The 13267-nt window shown below is 55.9% G+C and overlaps 1 protein-coding gene across 4 annotated transcripts in view; it reads left to right on the top strand.

Annotated features, from left to right (window-relative positions):
• The window catches only part of WHRN (whirlin), a 95223-nt gene that overhangs the window by 70484 nt on the left and 11472 nt on the right, over positions 1 to 13267 (top strand). For 2 of the 4 annotated variants that reach the window (XM_042964652.1, XM_042964651.1), the window contains exons 4-8: positions 2651 to 2853; positions 3932 to 3968; positions 5184 to 5396; positions 6168 to 6377; positions 8931 to 8963. In XM_042964652.1, the coding sequence (XP_042820586.1) occupies positions 2651 to 2853; positions 3932 to 3968; positions 5184 to 5396; positions 6168 to 6377; positions 8931 to 8963 (696 nt within the window). The remainder of the gene's footprint in view (positions 1 to 2650; positions 2854 to 3931; positions 3969 to 5183; positions 5397 to 6167; positions 6378 to 8930; positions 8964 to 13267) is intronic. The other 2 variants (XM_042964655.1, XM_042964654.1) reach the window with 1 other exon arrangement.

Here is a 13267-nt window from a genome sequence, read left to right as displayed (position 1 = left end):
CCGAGGTGGAGGCGCTAACACACGGCGGGCCGTGTCACAAGGTGGGGGCAGGGGGCGGGGGGGTGCTGGAAGCGCCTTCCATCCTCAGCAAGGCCCAAGTGCCCGCAGAAGTTCTTCTGCAAGCTCTGCTGCTAAGCATCTGAGAAAGCCAAGCCAGAGGCCAGAATGGGGCTGCGGAGGCCAGGGCGGGAAGTGGCAAAATCTGTACCTTGGTGCATAAGCACTTATTGAGCGCTTGCTGTATGCCAAGCCCAGAACCAGGTGTTGGGTCTCATCTCAGGCTCTTCCCAAGGAGACCAGCTGGGGCCGCCTAAGTTCTCAGGAGCCTGGGTTCACACCAAGGGAGTCCAAAGAGGCAGAAAGAGACTGAGAGTTGGAGGTATCTCTGGGGACACTGGGAAACGACGCTGATGCTGTAGGCATGCGGAGGAGGACAGTTCTGGGGTAGCACCCCATTTTTACGCCCAAGGAAACTGAGGCACAGAAGCTTTTGGGGGATTTGCTTGAGCTCACAGGGCATGGAAGTAGCAGAGTCAGGATTTGAACCCGGGTCTGATGTCTTTGAAACCCTTAACCCTTAGTGCTCTTCTGCCTCCTGGATCGTGGTGGGTCATTGAGGTTTTGGAGCAGAGAAGGATGTCGTGCGAGCAAAAAGTCGAGGGCAAGTTAACCTGGCACCAGGGCTGAGGCCAGTTTAGAAGTTAATGCGCGGAGGAGGGGTGCTGGCTCAGGAACCTAGGTGTGAGGAGAAGGAGACCCAGGTTGGGGGGCCCCCAGGGGTGGGGGGAGGTGAAGATTGGGTGACACCTGCTGAAGGGTTACCAGGGAGAGTAAAGGCAGAGGTGACAATGGGGCAGGTTTTCAGACCTGGGTGCTGCAGGCAGGGCTGGGGAGTGACCGCAGGATGGTGGCTTTGGACGCGTGTCCCCGGGCAGAGCTCCTGACAGGCAGCTGAGTAGGAGAAGGCTCTAAGGCCTTGGGGCCATGTCAGCGTGGGTCTGCCTGCCTCCTTTCCACTAGCTCTGTGACCGCCAACTATTTACTTAACCTCTCTGAGCCCCCGTTTTCTCTCCGGTGGCGTGAAGAGCAGTGATACCTCCTTTGCAGGATGTTGAGGATATTAAATAAGGAAAAAATGTACAAAGGGATGAACAAGGTACTCGATGCACAGTCAGCATCTGGTGAATAGTGGCTTGAACCTGGGGCTCCAGGCTGGTGTCCTCTTCTGGGCGCCGCTGGGCTGCCGCAGAGATGGTCCTGGTGCTGGGAACGGGTGTCTGACTTTTCATTCATCGGATGAATTTTTGTCGAAATCTCACTGTGCGCCGGGCCCCGGGGACCGTGTGGAGAGGCTGATGGGAGAACCCAATTACAGCCCCAAACTGAGCCCGCTCTCTAGTTGGAGCAGCCGGAGAGCAGGGGCGGGGCTGTCTTGCTCAGCACAGTGTCCCCGCACAGAGCCTGGCGCCTGGTAGGTGCGAGGTATATGTTGAAGGGGCTTGTGGGGGCAAAGGGGCGGCGGGCCTTCTCAGAGCACGTCCGCGCTGGTGCAGAGGGGAGACGCCAAGACTGCATTTGCCTCCGCTTTCTGTACTGGAAACTCCCCACCTGCAGGCGAGGTGTTGAAGGAAAGACAAGAAACTGGAGACCAGGGTTCTGATCCTCAGCCTCGTCATTGCATCTTCTTCTCTCCTCCTTTTCTTCGAAATTCCCAAGTGGCTCGCCTTTTCCAAATTCTGCTTTGAAAAAAGCTGGGGAAACCCTCTGGAGTTGGTCCTGTGCCATAAGCAGGCTGGGAAGCTGGAGAGAAGGAAAAGAAGGCAGGAATGATCGGCGTTAGAAGGCTGCCCTTCAAGGCCCTGATGGGGAGCAGCCCTGGGCGCCCCCTCCAGGAGAAGCAGGGAAGAGAAACACCCGACCTTCCGTGTGGACCATTCTGGGAGTCTATCGGATGCCCCACCTCACTCTAAGCCGTCTTCCCCTCCAGCCTCTTGTAATTCTGTCTCAGGTTTATTTTTATGGGGCAGCTACTTTTTTTCCTCTTATTTTTTTTTAAATCCTTTCACTAATGTGAAAAATGTGTTTTTGCATTACAAAATAAAACTGCCTACTTGTAAGAATCCAAGCAACATGTTATTGCTTTAACGGGAGGCTACTTTTCTCACTTACTGCTTCTTTCGTGAGTAAATGAAACTGTTCTTTGTATTTTAAGGAAATGTGCTCATGCCTGAGGTAAACATCTCAACCCTGTAGAAACGAGAAAGGAAGTAATGGAAGTATGCCTTCACATCTGTCCCCGAGTCCTACCCCCCTGTATCATCCCCCACCAGGCCTCTGGGATGGCTGTTTTCTTCTAGATAAGGGGACCCCCAGGAATCTTGTAGATCCACCTCTCTAAATCATTGCTAGGTCGAGGGGAGGTAGCCCTTTCTAGTGACAGGAGCATGGGCTCAAGATCAGGATGGGAAAGTTGACTCTGCCATTGACTTGCTGTGTGACCCTCAGGCATCCTCATAACCTCTCTGGGCCTCCGTGACTTCCTCGTCGGGCTGGCCAGGCAGAGAACCGGGATCGGGCTCTGAAGCCCCTGGCATGAGTCGGTGTCTACAAGCAGCCCAGGCATTACTCTGTTGTTTGGTGGTCTTGGCAGGTTGGGGACCAGATTCTGGAGGTCAACGGGCGGAGCTTTCTCAACGTCCTGCATGACGAGGCGGTCAGGCTGCTCAAGTCATCCCAGCACCTGATCCTGACGGTGAAGGACGTCGGGAGGCTGCCCCATGCCCGCACCACTGTGGATGAGACCAAGTGGATTGCCAGTTCCCGGATTGGGGACACCACCACGAACTCAGCAGGGTCTGGCAGCACTGCTCACTCTGAGCCCCGGGACCGAAAGCCAGTGATGCCCCCTCCCATCCCTTCAGCATACCCCGATCCCTAAAGATTCTCAGAGCCTGGGGTCCCATCCCAGGGTCCTTTGCATTTGTAAGGCGTGACCTTGGGCACATCCCTTCTCCTCTCCTGGCCCGTTTCCCATGGAAAGCTGAACTGCATAAGCCAACTCTCTTATCCTGTATTTCCCTGGGGCAAATCACTTAACTTAATCCTGGGCCCTTAGATGCTTCATCTGAAAAGTGGGGAGCATAACCCCTGCCCCCATCCAGCTCTGGGAATGAGGAACCCTGTGAGTCACCCGAGGAAAAGGGTCGTGGGAGTCATAAAGTGACCACAGTTGCCGATGGCTGTGTACTTGCTGATAGCCTCACGTGTCAGCTTTGGGTTTCTAATCAGAAGTCTCAGACTGGTTGGTGGCCTCCCGGGCCAGATGCACCCAGAGCATCTCCTTCCCCTTCTTCCCTCCTTCTCTCCTGTCTCCTTTCCTGTTCACCAGCACAGTATCATAATTTTTTAATTTAGCTGCCAACATTTAAAAAGGCATCCGGTTTCCCATCAAAAAACAAAAACAAAAACCCTGACTTCTGGCTGCTGCTTTAAAATCAGGAATTCTAGCGGCTTGAGCGCATGTTTCTTCATGAAATTGGGCTGGAGCTGAGCTACACCTGCGAGTTGCATCTCTGGGTCTCCAGTTGGCCCCTGTCCTCACCCACCCTCCCTAGGGTTGGCCTTGACCCCGAGGCCACGGGTCTTTTGCTGTTTATTGTCTCCTGTCCTTGTGTTACCTGCCTGGTCCTGTAGGGCTGCTGAGCCAGGAGTTCACCTCACGTGGTTTTAGAAATGCTGCCCCCGTGCTTGATGAGGGGGCTGGAAGCCGCTCATCTGCCCAGGGGTTCCTATGCCCTTGAGTAGCCCCAGCGAGTGGAGGCCATGGTTCTCTCAACACTTTTGCTCACCCCGCTCCAGATTGGCCTTTCCCTTGCTGGTGCCTGTTAGAACTGCTCGGCCATGCAGCTGAACACGTTTCTCTTTCTCATAGGTTTCCTGGGGATCTTACAACGGAAGGGACAAACAAGGTAGGGAGCTCTCCGTCATTGGTTATCTGTAGCTTCTTCATACACCCCCGTGTAGGGGGCTCTGGGCCTGGCAGGTGCATGGAGCCACTCACGTGCATGATCTCATTTCATTTGAGCAGCCCGCCGACTGTCCGTTCGTCCGTCCTCCCTTACATTCCTCACACATCTGTGAGCACCACCAGGTTCCAGGTACCAGGGCTAATGGCACTGAACAGAACAGGTCAATTCCTGCCCTCATGGAGGAGGGTATACCTAGTGAAGGAGACCCCCACACGTAAAAAAAATCCTGCACACGTGTCTAATCACAGAAGACGTTCAGTGCCATCAGGCAAGGTGCTGGGGAGCGTGGGAGAGACTAACAGATGGGACACCTGATTTAGGTGGTGAGAGGCAGAGGGGCGAGTGAGGACTCTGTGAATCGGTGACACGATACTCGGGCTGTGAACTGAATGTTACATAGGAGTAGCCAGAACAAAGTCCGGTGCAGGAGCACGAGGGGACAGCATGTGCCAGAGCCTCGCTGTGCCAAAAAGGTGGCTTGTTGGAGGCAAGGAGAGTGTAAGGGGGTGTGGCGAGCAAAGAGGAGCGGGGAACAGAGTGATGGCAGGCAGGGTCCCCAGATCACATGGGGGCTCTGTGGGCCCGTAAGAGGTTTGGCATCTAACCCCGGAAAGGCTTAAGCAGGGGAGCAAGACGATGCGATTCCTATTATTACAAGATCATTTCAGCAGCTCTGCATAGGTGATGGGGGAGGCAGAGGGGAGGAGCGGGGACACCCTCCCCCCCAATGGCATCTTAGTCACACCTCCCAGTGACTCCTGAGGCAGTGGCGAGGAGGGGGTGGAGAGTGTGTGCAGATCTGCACCATATTTTGGAAGTAAGGTTACTGTTATCCCCAGTTTACCAAGGGAGATACTGAAACCTGGAGAATAAATTGGGAGCCATAATAAAATTGCTCGACTCTGATTGGTTTCAGGACCTGATGAGATAACGTATGTCAAAGTGCGGGCTAAGGCGTGAATGCCGTTTGCACCTGCGCACGGCCTCGTGGTCTGAGAACGGACCTGTAACTAACGTCTCCTGCAGGTGCACCGGGTCGGCCGAGGCCACAGAGGGACGCACCTCATCCCTCTGCACTGTGGTCACTGGCGTGGCCTGGCCACTTGGCCCCAGAGCAGTTCAGAATTCCCAGACCCCCGTCTTCCTGTCTTTCAGCTGGGATTTTACAAGGGCCCGGCTGGCTCCCAGGTGACCCTGAGCAGCCTGGGCAACCAGACGCGCCTGCTGCTGGAGGAGCAGGCGCGGCACCTGCTGAATGAGCAGGAGCGAGCCACCATGGCCTACTACCTGGAGGAGTACCGTGGCGGCGGTGTCTCCGTGGAAGCCCTGGTCATGGCCCTGTTCGAGCTGCTCAACACGCACGCCAAGGTGACCCGAGCCCCTCCAGGGGCAAGGCAAAAGTCCTCCAGGGCTCGGCATCCTCCCTGCCTCCCTCCGTCCCCCACCCCTCTAGTGAGAACCCACAAAGAGTCGGGCTGAAACAGCCCTGGGCAGAGACTGGTGACCGAGGCAGCCAGGAAAGCCAGCCCATAGACTCCTGGGGACATAGTTAAAGTCCCCGGTGATGGGGGCCCCAGTGAAATAGCTGTCAATGCTGAGCATACATTTAGAGTCATCTGGATTGCTCTTCAAAAGCAGTGCCCGGGCCCCACCCCCGGGCTGGTTAACTCCATATATCCGTGGATGGGAGTTTGCCACAACTCCCGGGCGATTGTGCCGTGCTGCCAGCTTTGAGAACCCTGCTCTGCTCTCGAGGAAGTCTGGGGCCCAGAAGCTGCACAAAGGAAGAAGTGATTAAATCCACTGGGAGCAGTTGCATGCGGGAAGGCTTAAGGGAAGGGCATTCTGGGTGGGAGGGACAGCCAGGGGCTGCCCGGTGTGTTCAGGGAGCTGCAGTCACGCGTGCTTGCTGATAAGATGCCAGTGAGGACAGGGTGAGAGGGAAGCAGGAGTCAGATGATGCTGGCCCGGCCTTCAGGGTATCGTGCTTGGACTTCTTCTAGGACAGTGGGGAGCCACAGGGGGTTAAGGAGGGAGGCCAGTGGTCAAGTTGGCACGCAGGTCATTGGGGGTAGCAGGGGACAGGTCCCATCTGCTGGCGAAACCCGGGCTGAGTGCCCTGTTTGTCCCCATGCCCAGTTCTCGCTCCTGTCCGAGGTGAGAGGCACCATCTCCCCCCAAGACCTGGACCGCTTCGACCACCTGGTGCTGAGGCGGGAGATCGAGTCCATGAAGGCACGGCAGCCCCCGGGCCCTGGGGCCGGGGACACCTACTCCACGGTCTCCTACAGCGACACGGGCTCATCCACAGGCAGCCACGGCACCTCCACCACTGTCAGCTCGGCCAGGGTGAGCTGCCCCGGCCCTGGCCCTGGCCCTGGCTCGAGCGCCAGCAAGGGTGGGGCGCCAAGATACTGGCTTTGCAGTGAGACCGACGTAGGCGTGAATCTCAGCACCACCCCTTAGCAGCTCTGTGCCTTGCCTTTCTGAGCCTCAGTTTCTTCCCTGGGAAAAAACCCCATCATCGCTGAGTGCCTGATGCGTGCCAGGCACGGCTGTGGGACACAGTGAGTGAACGAGGCAGATGTGGCCCTGCCTCTTGGGCTCACGGTCTGGGGTGGGGGAGGGGGGGTGGGGAGGGTGCACTCAGAGATAAAAGAGAAAAAGGCCGGTAATGAGACAAATAGAGAAAATAGTGACAGTCGTGGGAGGGTCCCACGAGAAACCGTGGCAGTGCATTCATGGTGGTCACGGTGATGGCATCTTCCCCGAGATACACCTTCTTGTCTTTGGAACCCACCCTGACTTTCACCCAGACTTGCCAGCCCTCCAGAAAAGCATCTGGTCCATCCTGGGTTCTGCCGCCAGGATGCTTAGAGGCAAATTAATCCCAGGAAGCCTTTGCAAGAAGGGGCAGAGAAAATGCCTTGCTGCTTGGTATGGGAACCAGGTGTCACCGTCTTTCTGGTAGGAAGAGCGGGGCTGGAGGTCAGGAGAGTTGGAGTGGCTCATGCTCTCCTTTCCTGTCTCTGGATCATTCCTCACCACTCTCCTGTGGAAGGGGCAGGGGAAAGCATGTTTCTCAAGCACTGCTGCTCCCAGACGCAGAATTGGGAGCTCTTACAGGTGGAATCTCAATCGACTCAGGACAGACGCAGTTAGTTGTCCTGTTGGAGGAACAGGAGCTCCAGGGGTGCAGTGATGTCCAAGGTTGCATACCGGTGGTTAGTGGGCACGGATGAGCTTGCACCCACCAGGAAACGGCCCTGGGGCAGCTCCCTTTGCTTTGCAGACTCCATCTCCCAGCGTGGCTTGTTTTTTGTTTTGTTTTGTTTTTAGCTCTGAGGATTTGAGTTTCTGGAGCAACTTCTATTCCTCTGCTTCCTACCCCTACCATTCTGAGTCACCTTCCTCCCCAGGAGTCCTTGTCCCTTCCTGGGGTGACCAGGAAGCTGCCAGGCATTCCTCTAGGGCTCTGGATGTGGCTGCATTGGAAGCAATGTCACGGTCCAGGATGAGCAGATCACTTCGGGGACAGGGAAGAGGCTGTTCCCCTCCTGGGGCTGTGTGTTTGGTTCTGTGCACATGCTTTGATGTGACACCCAGGTGATGAGCACGTTTTGGGTTGCAGGGACCTGGCCCGAGGGGCCATTTCCCTGTGGGTCCGACTCCACTGAGATTGGCCTTGGTAATGTCCATGTGGGGCTTCAGGAGCCATGAGCCAGTGCTCTAGAACCAGGGGATTGTAGCCTGTAATTCTGGGGGTGAGAGGTCCAGTGGGTGGGATGGGGTGTGTTCTAGCCTGGGAAGCAGGAGATTTAGGTTTAAGCCCTGGCTTCTCTGGGCCTCAGTTTCCCCACAGGTAGAATGGCCCAAGGTCCTTTGCCCAAGGCTCTGATGGCAGTCAGGGTAACTATTATGCCCAGCAGAGTGCTGGCCTGCAGTGGCCTTGCCCCAGCCCAGGGGTCTCCCCCATACCTGGGAAGTGCTGGCCCCCCACCCGTCTTGGCTCCATGCTTTACCGCCAAGTGCCTCAGTTTCCCCACTTGCACCGGGGCAGTGATGCTGCTGTGCCCAGCTTCTTGGGAAGATTAAATGATGAGTAATCTCCCTATTGGCACTAGCATCCCAGAACTGCCGTCCACACCCCTAGGGCAGGGGAAGCCTCTGCTCTTAACTGACTTCCCCCAACCTGGCTGGAGAAAACCACTTTGAGGATTTGTGTCTGCAGCCTTGCAGATACTTGGAGCCTTCTGGAAAGCACTGGGCTGAGGATCTGCCACCCCCCTCCAATCTTATCCAGTCTCAGGTGCTCTCACATGCACGGCCTGGGGCTCTATCCCTCAGACTCAGATCTTTGCTGCCGGCATAGGGCTTGGGCCCCTCTGAAATCCAGGTTTTCTCTGATCCAGTCTCCTGAACAAGGTCCTCCTTCAGGCTCTGCCGTTCATTAACACGTGTGACCTTGGACAAATCACTTCTTTTCTCTGAGCCTCAGTTTTTCCATCTGCCAAACGGGGGTGATGACCCAGCCCCGCCTGCTGGCAAGTCCCAGGGTTGCCCCAAGGGAAATGGCCATCTTCTGACAGGGGTTCTCAAGGACAGGCGTCATTTCTGCAGAGCCCTGGTGGCCCCTGTTTCCTTCAAGGAGGCAGTTATACTGAAAGAGTCCCAGTTATAGCAGCAGAGCCTTTTCTTCATCCGTCTTTTATTCCTGCCCAAAGCATTTAAAGGAAATAGAAAAGGGGTTTTAGAGAATCGTGTTTGTGTTGCCTTTCTCTGTGTGTGTGTGTGTGAGCATGCATGCATGTTTGGCAGAAGGTTTACTGCTATACCCACCCCATCCCTAATATTTATTTGATGTATTTTTCTTTTTGCCTTTTGCCCACCCTTCCTCCCCAGGAGCGGCTGCTGTGGCTAATAGACCTGATGGAGGTACCGTCCTTCCTGCCGGGCGGGGCTGTGGGAGTCCCTTAGCCAGGGTGGAGGTCCGGGGCTGTGGCCCTGCCTGCCACTCCCTTACGTCTGCACCCAGCCCCTGTGGGGAACTGGGGTTCTCCTTGATGCTCACGGTCTCTCCTGTTTGCCAGTTCATCAGGGTTCCTCAGGCTCTGGAATGAGAATGTGCTCAGCTTAAACCCCAGCCCTGCCACCTCCTTGCTGTGTGACCTCGGAAAGTGATTTTACCTCTCTGAGCTCAGTTTTAGGATCTATAAAATGAGGATGATCATTTCTGTGCTGTGGGGCTGTTGAGAGATCTCTTGGCCTTTTTATACGTTATAAACTCTGTCTGGAATGTTCTCCTTCCCACTTCTCATGGCCGGGCTATCTCCTATGTGTGCATCAGCCCCCTACACCCACATGCTCCCTCTTCCCAGAAGACTTCCCTGATTTTCTGACTTCCCTGTGCCTCCTCCAGCCCCCGGGGTTTCCTATTCTCATGACTCTTGTCTCATTATATTCTAATAATGTTTACAAGCCTGGTTGGCTACTCCCCTTGACCACAGCAGTGATGATATCTGGAGTCACCATTGAATCCCTAGTGCCCAGCCCAGAACCTGGCCCATATTAATAATTGGGGCCTTTTTTAAAACATGTCTTATTTATTTATTTTTGAGAGAGAGAGAGACAGCACAAGCTCGGGAGGGGCAGAGAGATAAAGGGAGACACAGAACCCAAAGCAGGCTCCAGCCTCCGAGCTGTCAGCTCAGAGCCCAATGTGGGGCTCGAATCCACAAACCTTGAGATCATGACCTGAGCCAAAGTGGGATGCCTACCTGACTGAGCCACCCAGGCGCAGTTGGGGCCTTTCTCAATGATAGTAGTAGTTGGTATTTTAGAGAGTTCTCCGTGGGACTGTGATAATGCTTTCCAGGTGTATCTTTTTGAGCTTCCTAGTTACTAGGACTGGCAGGTACTGCCGTGATCTCCATTGTAAAGGGAAGAAAACAAATCCTAGAGAGAAGGGAGTCGCTCCAGGTCGCTCAGTGAGGGCATGGTAGAGTCAGGATTCAGTATTAACCTGTTCGTCACCAAGTGCCGGATGCTGGTCTGCAACACCAGCACGTATGTGTCCGTTAGCTTTTACTGCGGTGATGCTGAGTGACCCACAACCCCCCGAATCTGGATGGACAGAAGCCGAAGGCATTTCTTTCTTGTGGCCCAGACCCCATGCCTCATGGAGCTCACCTGCTTTCCTGTCTGTTAAAATGCCTGTCACACGGCTCTGACCTCTCCCCGAGTTTGTCCTCCCTGGTAAACAGGGAGACGCTGCTGGGATGCAGGCCGGGACCATATCTTTCTCCTGTCTGGGTGCCCAGTGCCAGCCTGGCTCTGGGACAGAGCCGGGGCCTGGGGATTGTGGAGCAGAGACTGAAATGAATCCTCACTCCCTGGCCGCTCAGGATTATCTTCTAACACTCCAGCCTTCGAAACATCTCCCTCCCACATCGTAGGAAAATGTCCTCTGATCTGGTGTTCAGACTGGCCGAGTGGCAGGCAGCTGGCTCTTGTGACCCAGATGCCCCAGACAGTTGCCCTAAATGGAACCGGTTTCCATTTAGCCCCAGTTCTGTGGATCTCATGGTGCAGTTATCAATCCCAGGTTAAACGTGGCTCATTCCGCAGCCGTTTTCCCTCAGGCCAGACAAAATCGATCAAAGGAAATCAGATGCAGCCTTCCCCCATCGACAAATTGTGTTTATTTTCCATTTGTCTAATAGAGAGCCAGCCCTGGGAATTTTTCCTGCCTCCAGTGTCACTCCCCTCCCATACAGATGTCAGCCGGGGAAACTGAACAGAATAAAGGCCTGCGTGCCGTTTCTTGAAGCCCTTATCTGGTGCCAGCCAGCCCGTGGCAGAGGGGCTTGGGCACACAGGCTCTGGAATTCCACAGACAGGCTGGCTCTCCCAGGTAGAAACCGTGTCACCTTGGACAGGTGACTTAAGCTTTTGAAGCCTCAGTTTCCATATCTGTACGCTGGCTGATAAGACCAGCCACGTGTGGATCGTCGTGAAGAATCCGTGAGCTCGGGAGCAGACTTGGAGGTGTGGAGTACTTGGGAGCCCATTCTGCTGATGCTCTAACGGCCGGGACAGGGCGCCACAGAGGCCTTCAGGGGAACAGTGTTTGTAGAGGCCCAGGCCAGCCCTGGACCTACAAAGCAGGTGCCGCTGGGGTCAGGGGTGGTGGACTTGCCCCAGGCTTAACCACAGCCCCTTTCCGCCTAGAATTGAGAGGTTTGCACGTCAGGCATCTCATGTGCCTGGAAAGGGGCTTCCCTAGCCCACCAAAGGATGCTGTAGCAGGGGCCCTGCCTCTAAAGGCCTACTGCTCCTGTTCCCATGAGGTGAGGTGGGAAGAGGGTGTGGCTGTCAGCACTTTGCTCCCCTGTGGCCCCCATACTTTCCTCCTCATCCAGGGCGAAAGGAGGGTGGAGAAGCTCAGGCCTGTCTCAGGCCCTCTCAGCTACAGAGATGCCCTGATTGTCAAGGCAGCTCTCTCCAGAAACAGGGAGCAGATAGTCAGAGGACCTTCCTCCTCCTCCTGTGTTCTGCCCTTGGTCCAGCCTGGATGGGTTTAGAGAGTCCTCTGCCGGGCAAGTCGTCCCCCAGTGGGAAAGCTGGAAGGATCCCAACCCTTCACCCATTCATCATCCACTCCTGCAACAGGCATTCCCTGAGCACCTCCCACACACCAGGCTCTGAGTGGGCCACTGGTCGCCGTGCGCAAAAGAGACGGCAGCACCTGCTGTCCCAAAGCTTAGCACGTCTAGTCGGGGAGGCAGCCTTGAATCAGATCACCTGCATAATCCTTGCTCTGACAAATGGGTCGAGGACTGGGGCCGTGACCAATCCAGGACGTGAGGGAAGAGATGTTTGAGCTGAGATCTGAAGTCACTGGCATCAGCCGGGCGATACACAAGGCAAGGCAGCTGAGGGGCCAGATCGGCACGTGCAAGGGCCCTGAGCTCGAGGCTTATGGACCCTGGAAGGAACCGTAGGAGGTCAGTAGGGCGAAGGGGAGAGGGTGGGGGGTGAGCAGCAGGAGCCGCCAGGGACTTGGGCTTAATCCTGAAACCGTGAAACACCACTGAGGGTCTTCAGTAAGGAAGTGACATGATGTTGTGTGCACTTTTTCTTTTTTTAAAGACAGCATGTGTGAGTAGGGGAAAGGGACAGAGAGAGAGAGAGAGTCCTAAGCAGGCTCCACGCTCTGCACAGAGCCCAACGTGGGACTTGATCCCACGACCCTGGGATCATGACCCGGGCGAAATCAAGACCCAGGCGCCCTTGTTTGCATCTTGTAAGATGCTTCCCATGTGTGTGGAGAGAGCTCAGGGGGGCGTGCAGATGGGGTGACCTGGCGGAGCTACTCCTGTGTCGTCAGGCAGGCTGGCTCTGTAGCCCGTGTCCCAGGAGGCCGCTCAGTGCCAGGTGGGGGCAGGGCGAGGCCAACTTGTCTGCTTGCGTCCAACAGCCCACTTCCTCCTGAGAGGCCTCGGCACGAGCCCCCTGCACCCTCAAAGCCATAAATTCCCCAGAGGCATTAGCGGGCATCGGGGCAGCTTTGCGTCAACGGGTGTCTGAAATAAGGAACGGACCTCGCGGGCAGCCCTTTGTGGTGCACTTGCCTCCGTGTGGGCGCTTGGGGGGCGGGGGTCCTGGAAGCCGTTTCCAGCAAACAAGCAAGTCGACATAGGCCAGCCCTGCCCCTCCAGAGCCTGATTCTGCCAGGCTGTGTTGCCTCCATTTATAAGGAAGGAGATGTGACATTTGGGTTGGAAGTTAATGCAGGTAGAGATGTGGTGTTTTCCCTCGGCCGGGTTCTTGGGTCACCACATCCCTCCTGGAGCCCTGCTTTCCAGCGCCTGTCTTAAGGGCTCTTCCAACACTGACCTGGAGATTCTGGGTCACACTCTCTGTCCGCTGAGTGAAGCCCTTGTCCTGAGGCCATTGGGAGGGAGATGCAGGACGACAGAAGGAAGCGCGGTCTGTCTGCGCCACACGAGCCCTCCCGGGCACTTCTGTGGTTTGATGCTCAAGCACAAAGGCAGGAGCAGACAGCTGGTGAAAGCGCCCAGAGCTGGCCGGGCACCGGGGCAGTTCCCACGGCCTCGGCCACAGCGGCGAGTGTGGGTTCCAGTGCCCTGTTTGGGGATCCTCTCTCTCCCAGTGCACCCCCCTGCCCTTCCCCATCAGCTTCCAGACTTCCAGCCCTACCCTGTGCTTGGAGAGCT

Source organism: Panthera tigris, chromosome D4 (genome assembly GCF_018350195.1).
Source record: "Panthera tigris isolate Pti1 chromosome D4, P.tigris_Pti1_mat1.1, whole genome shotgun sequence".
Lineage (NCBI taxonomy): Eukaryota > Metazoa > Chordata > Mammalia > Carnivora > Felidae > Panthera > Panthera tigris.
Note: the sequence above shows the minus strand (reverse complement) of the source record. Positions and strands in the feature narration are given on the sequence as shown.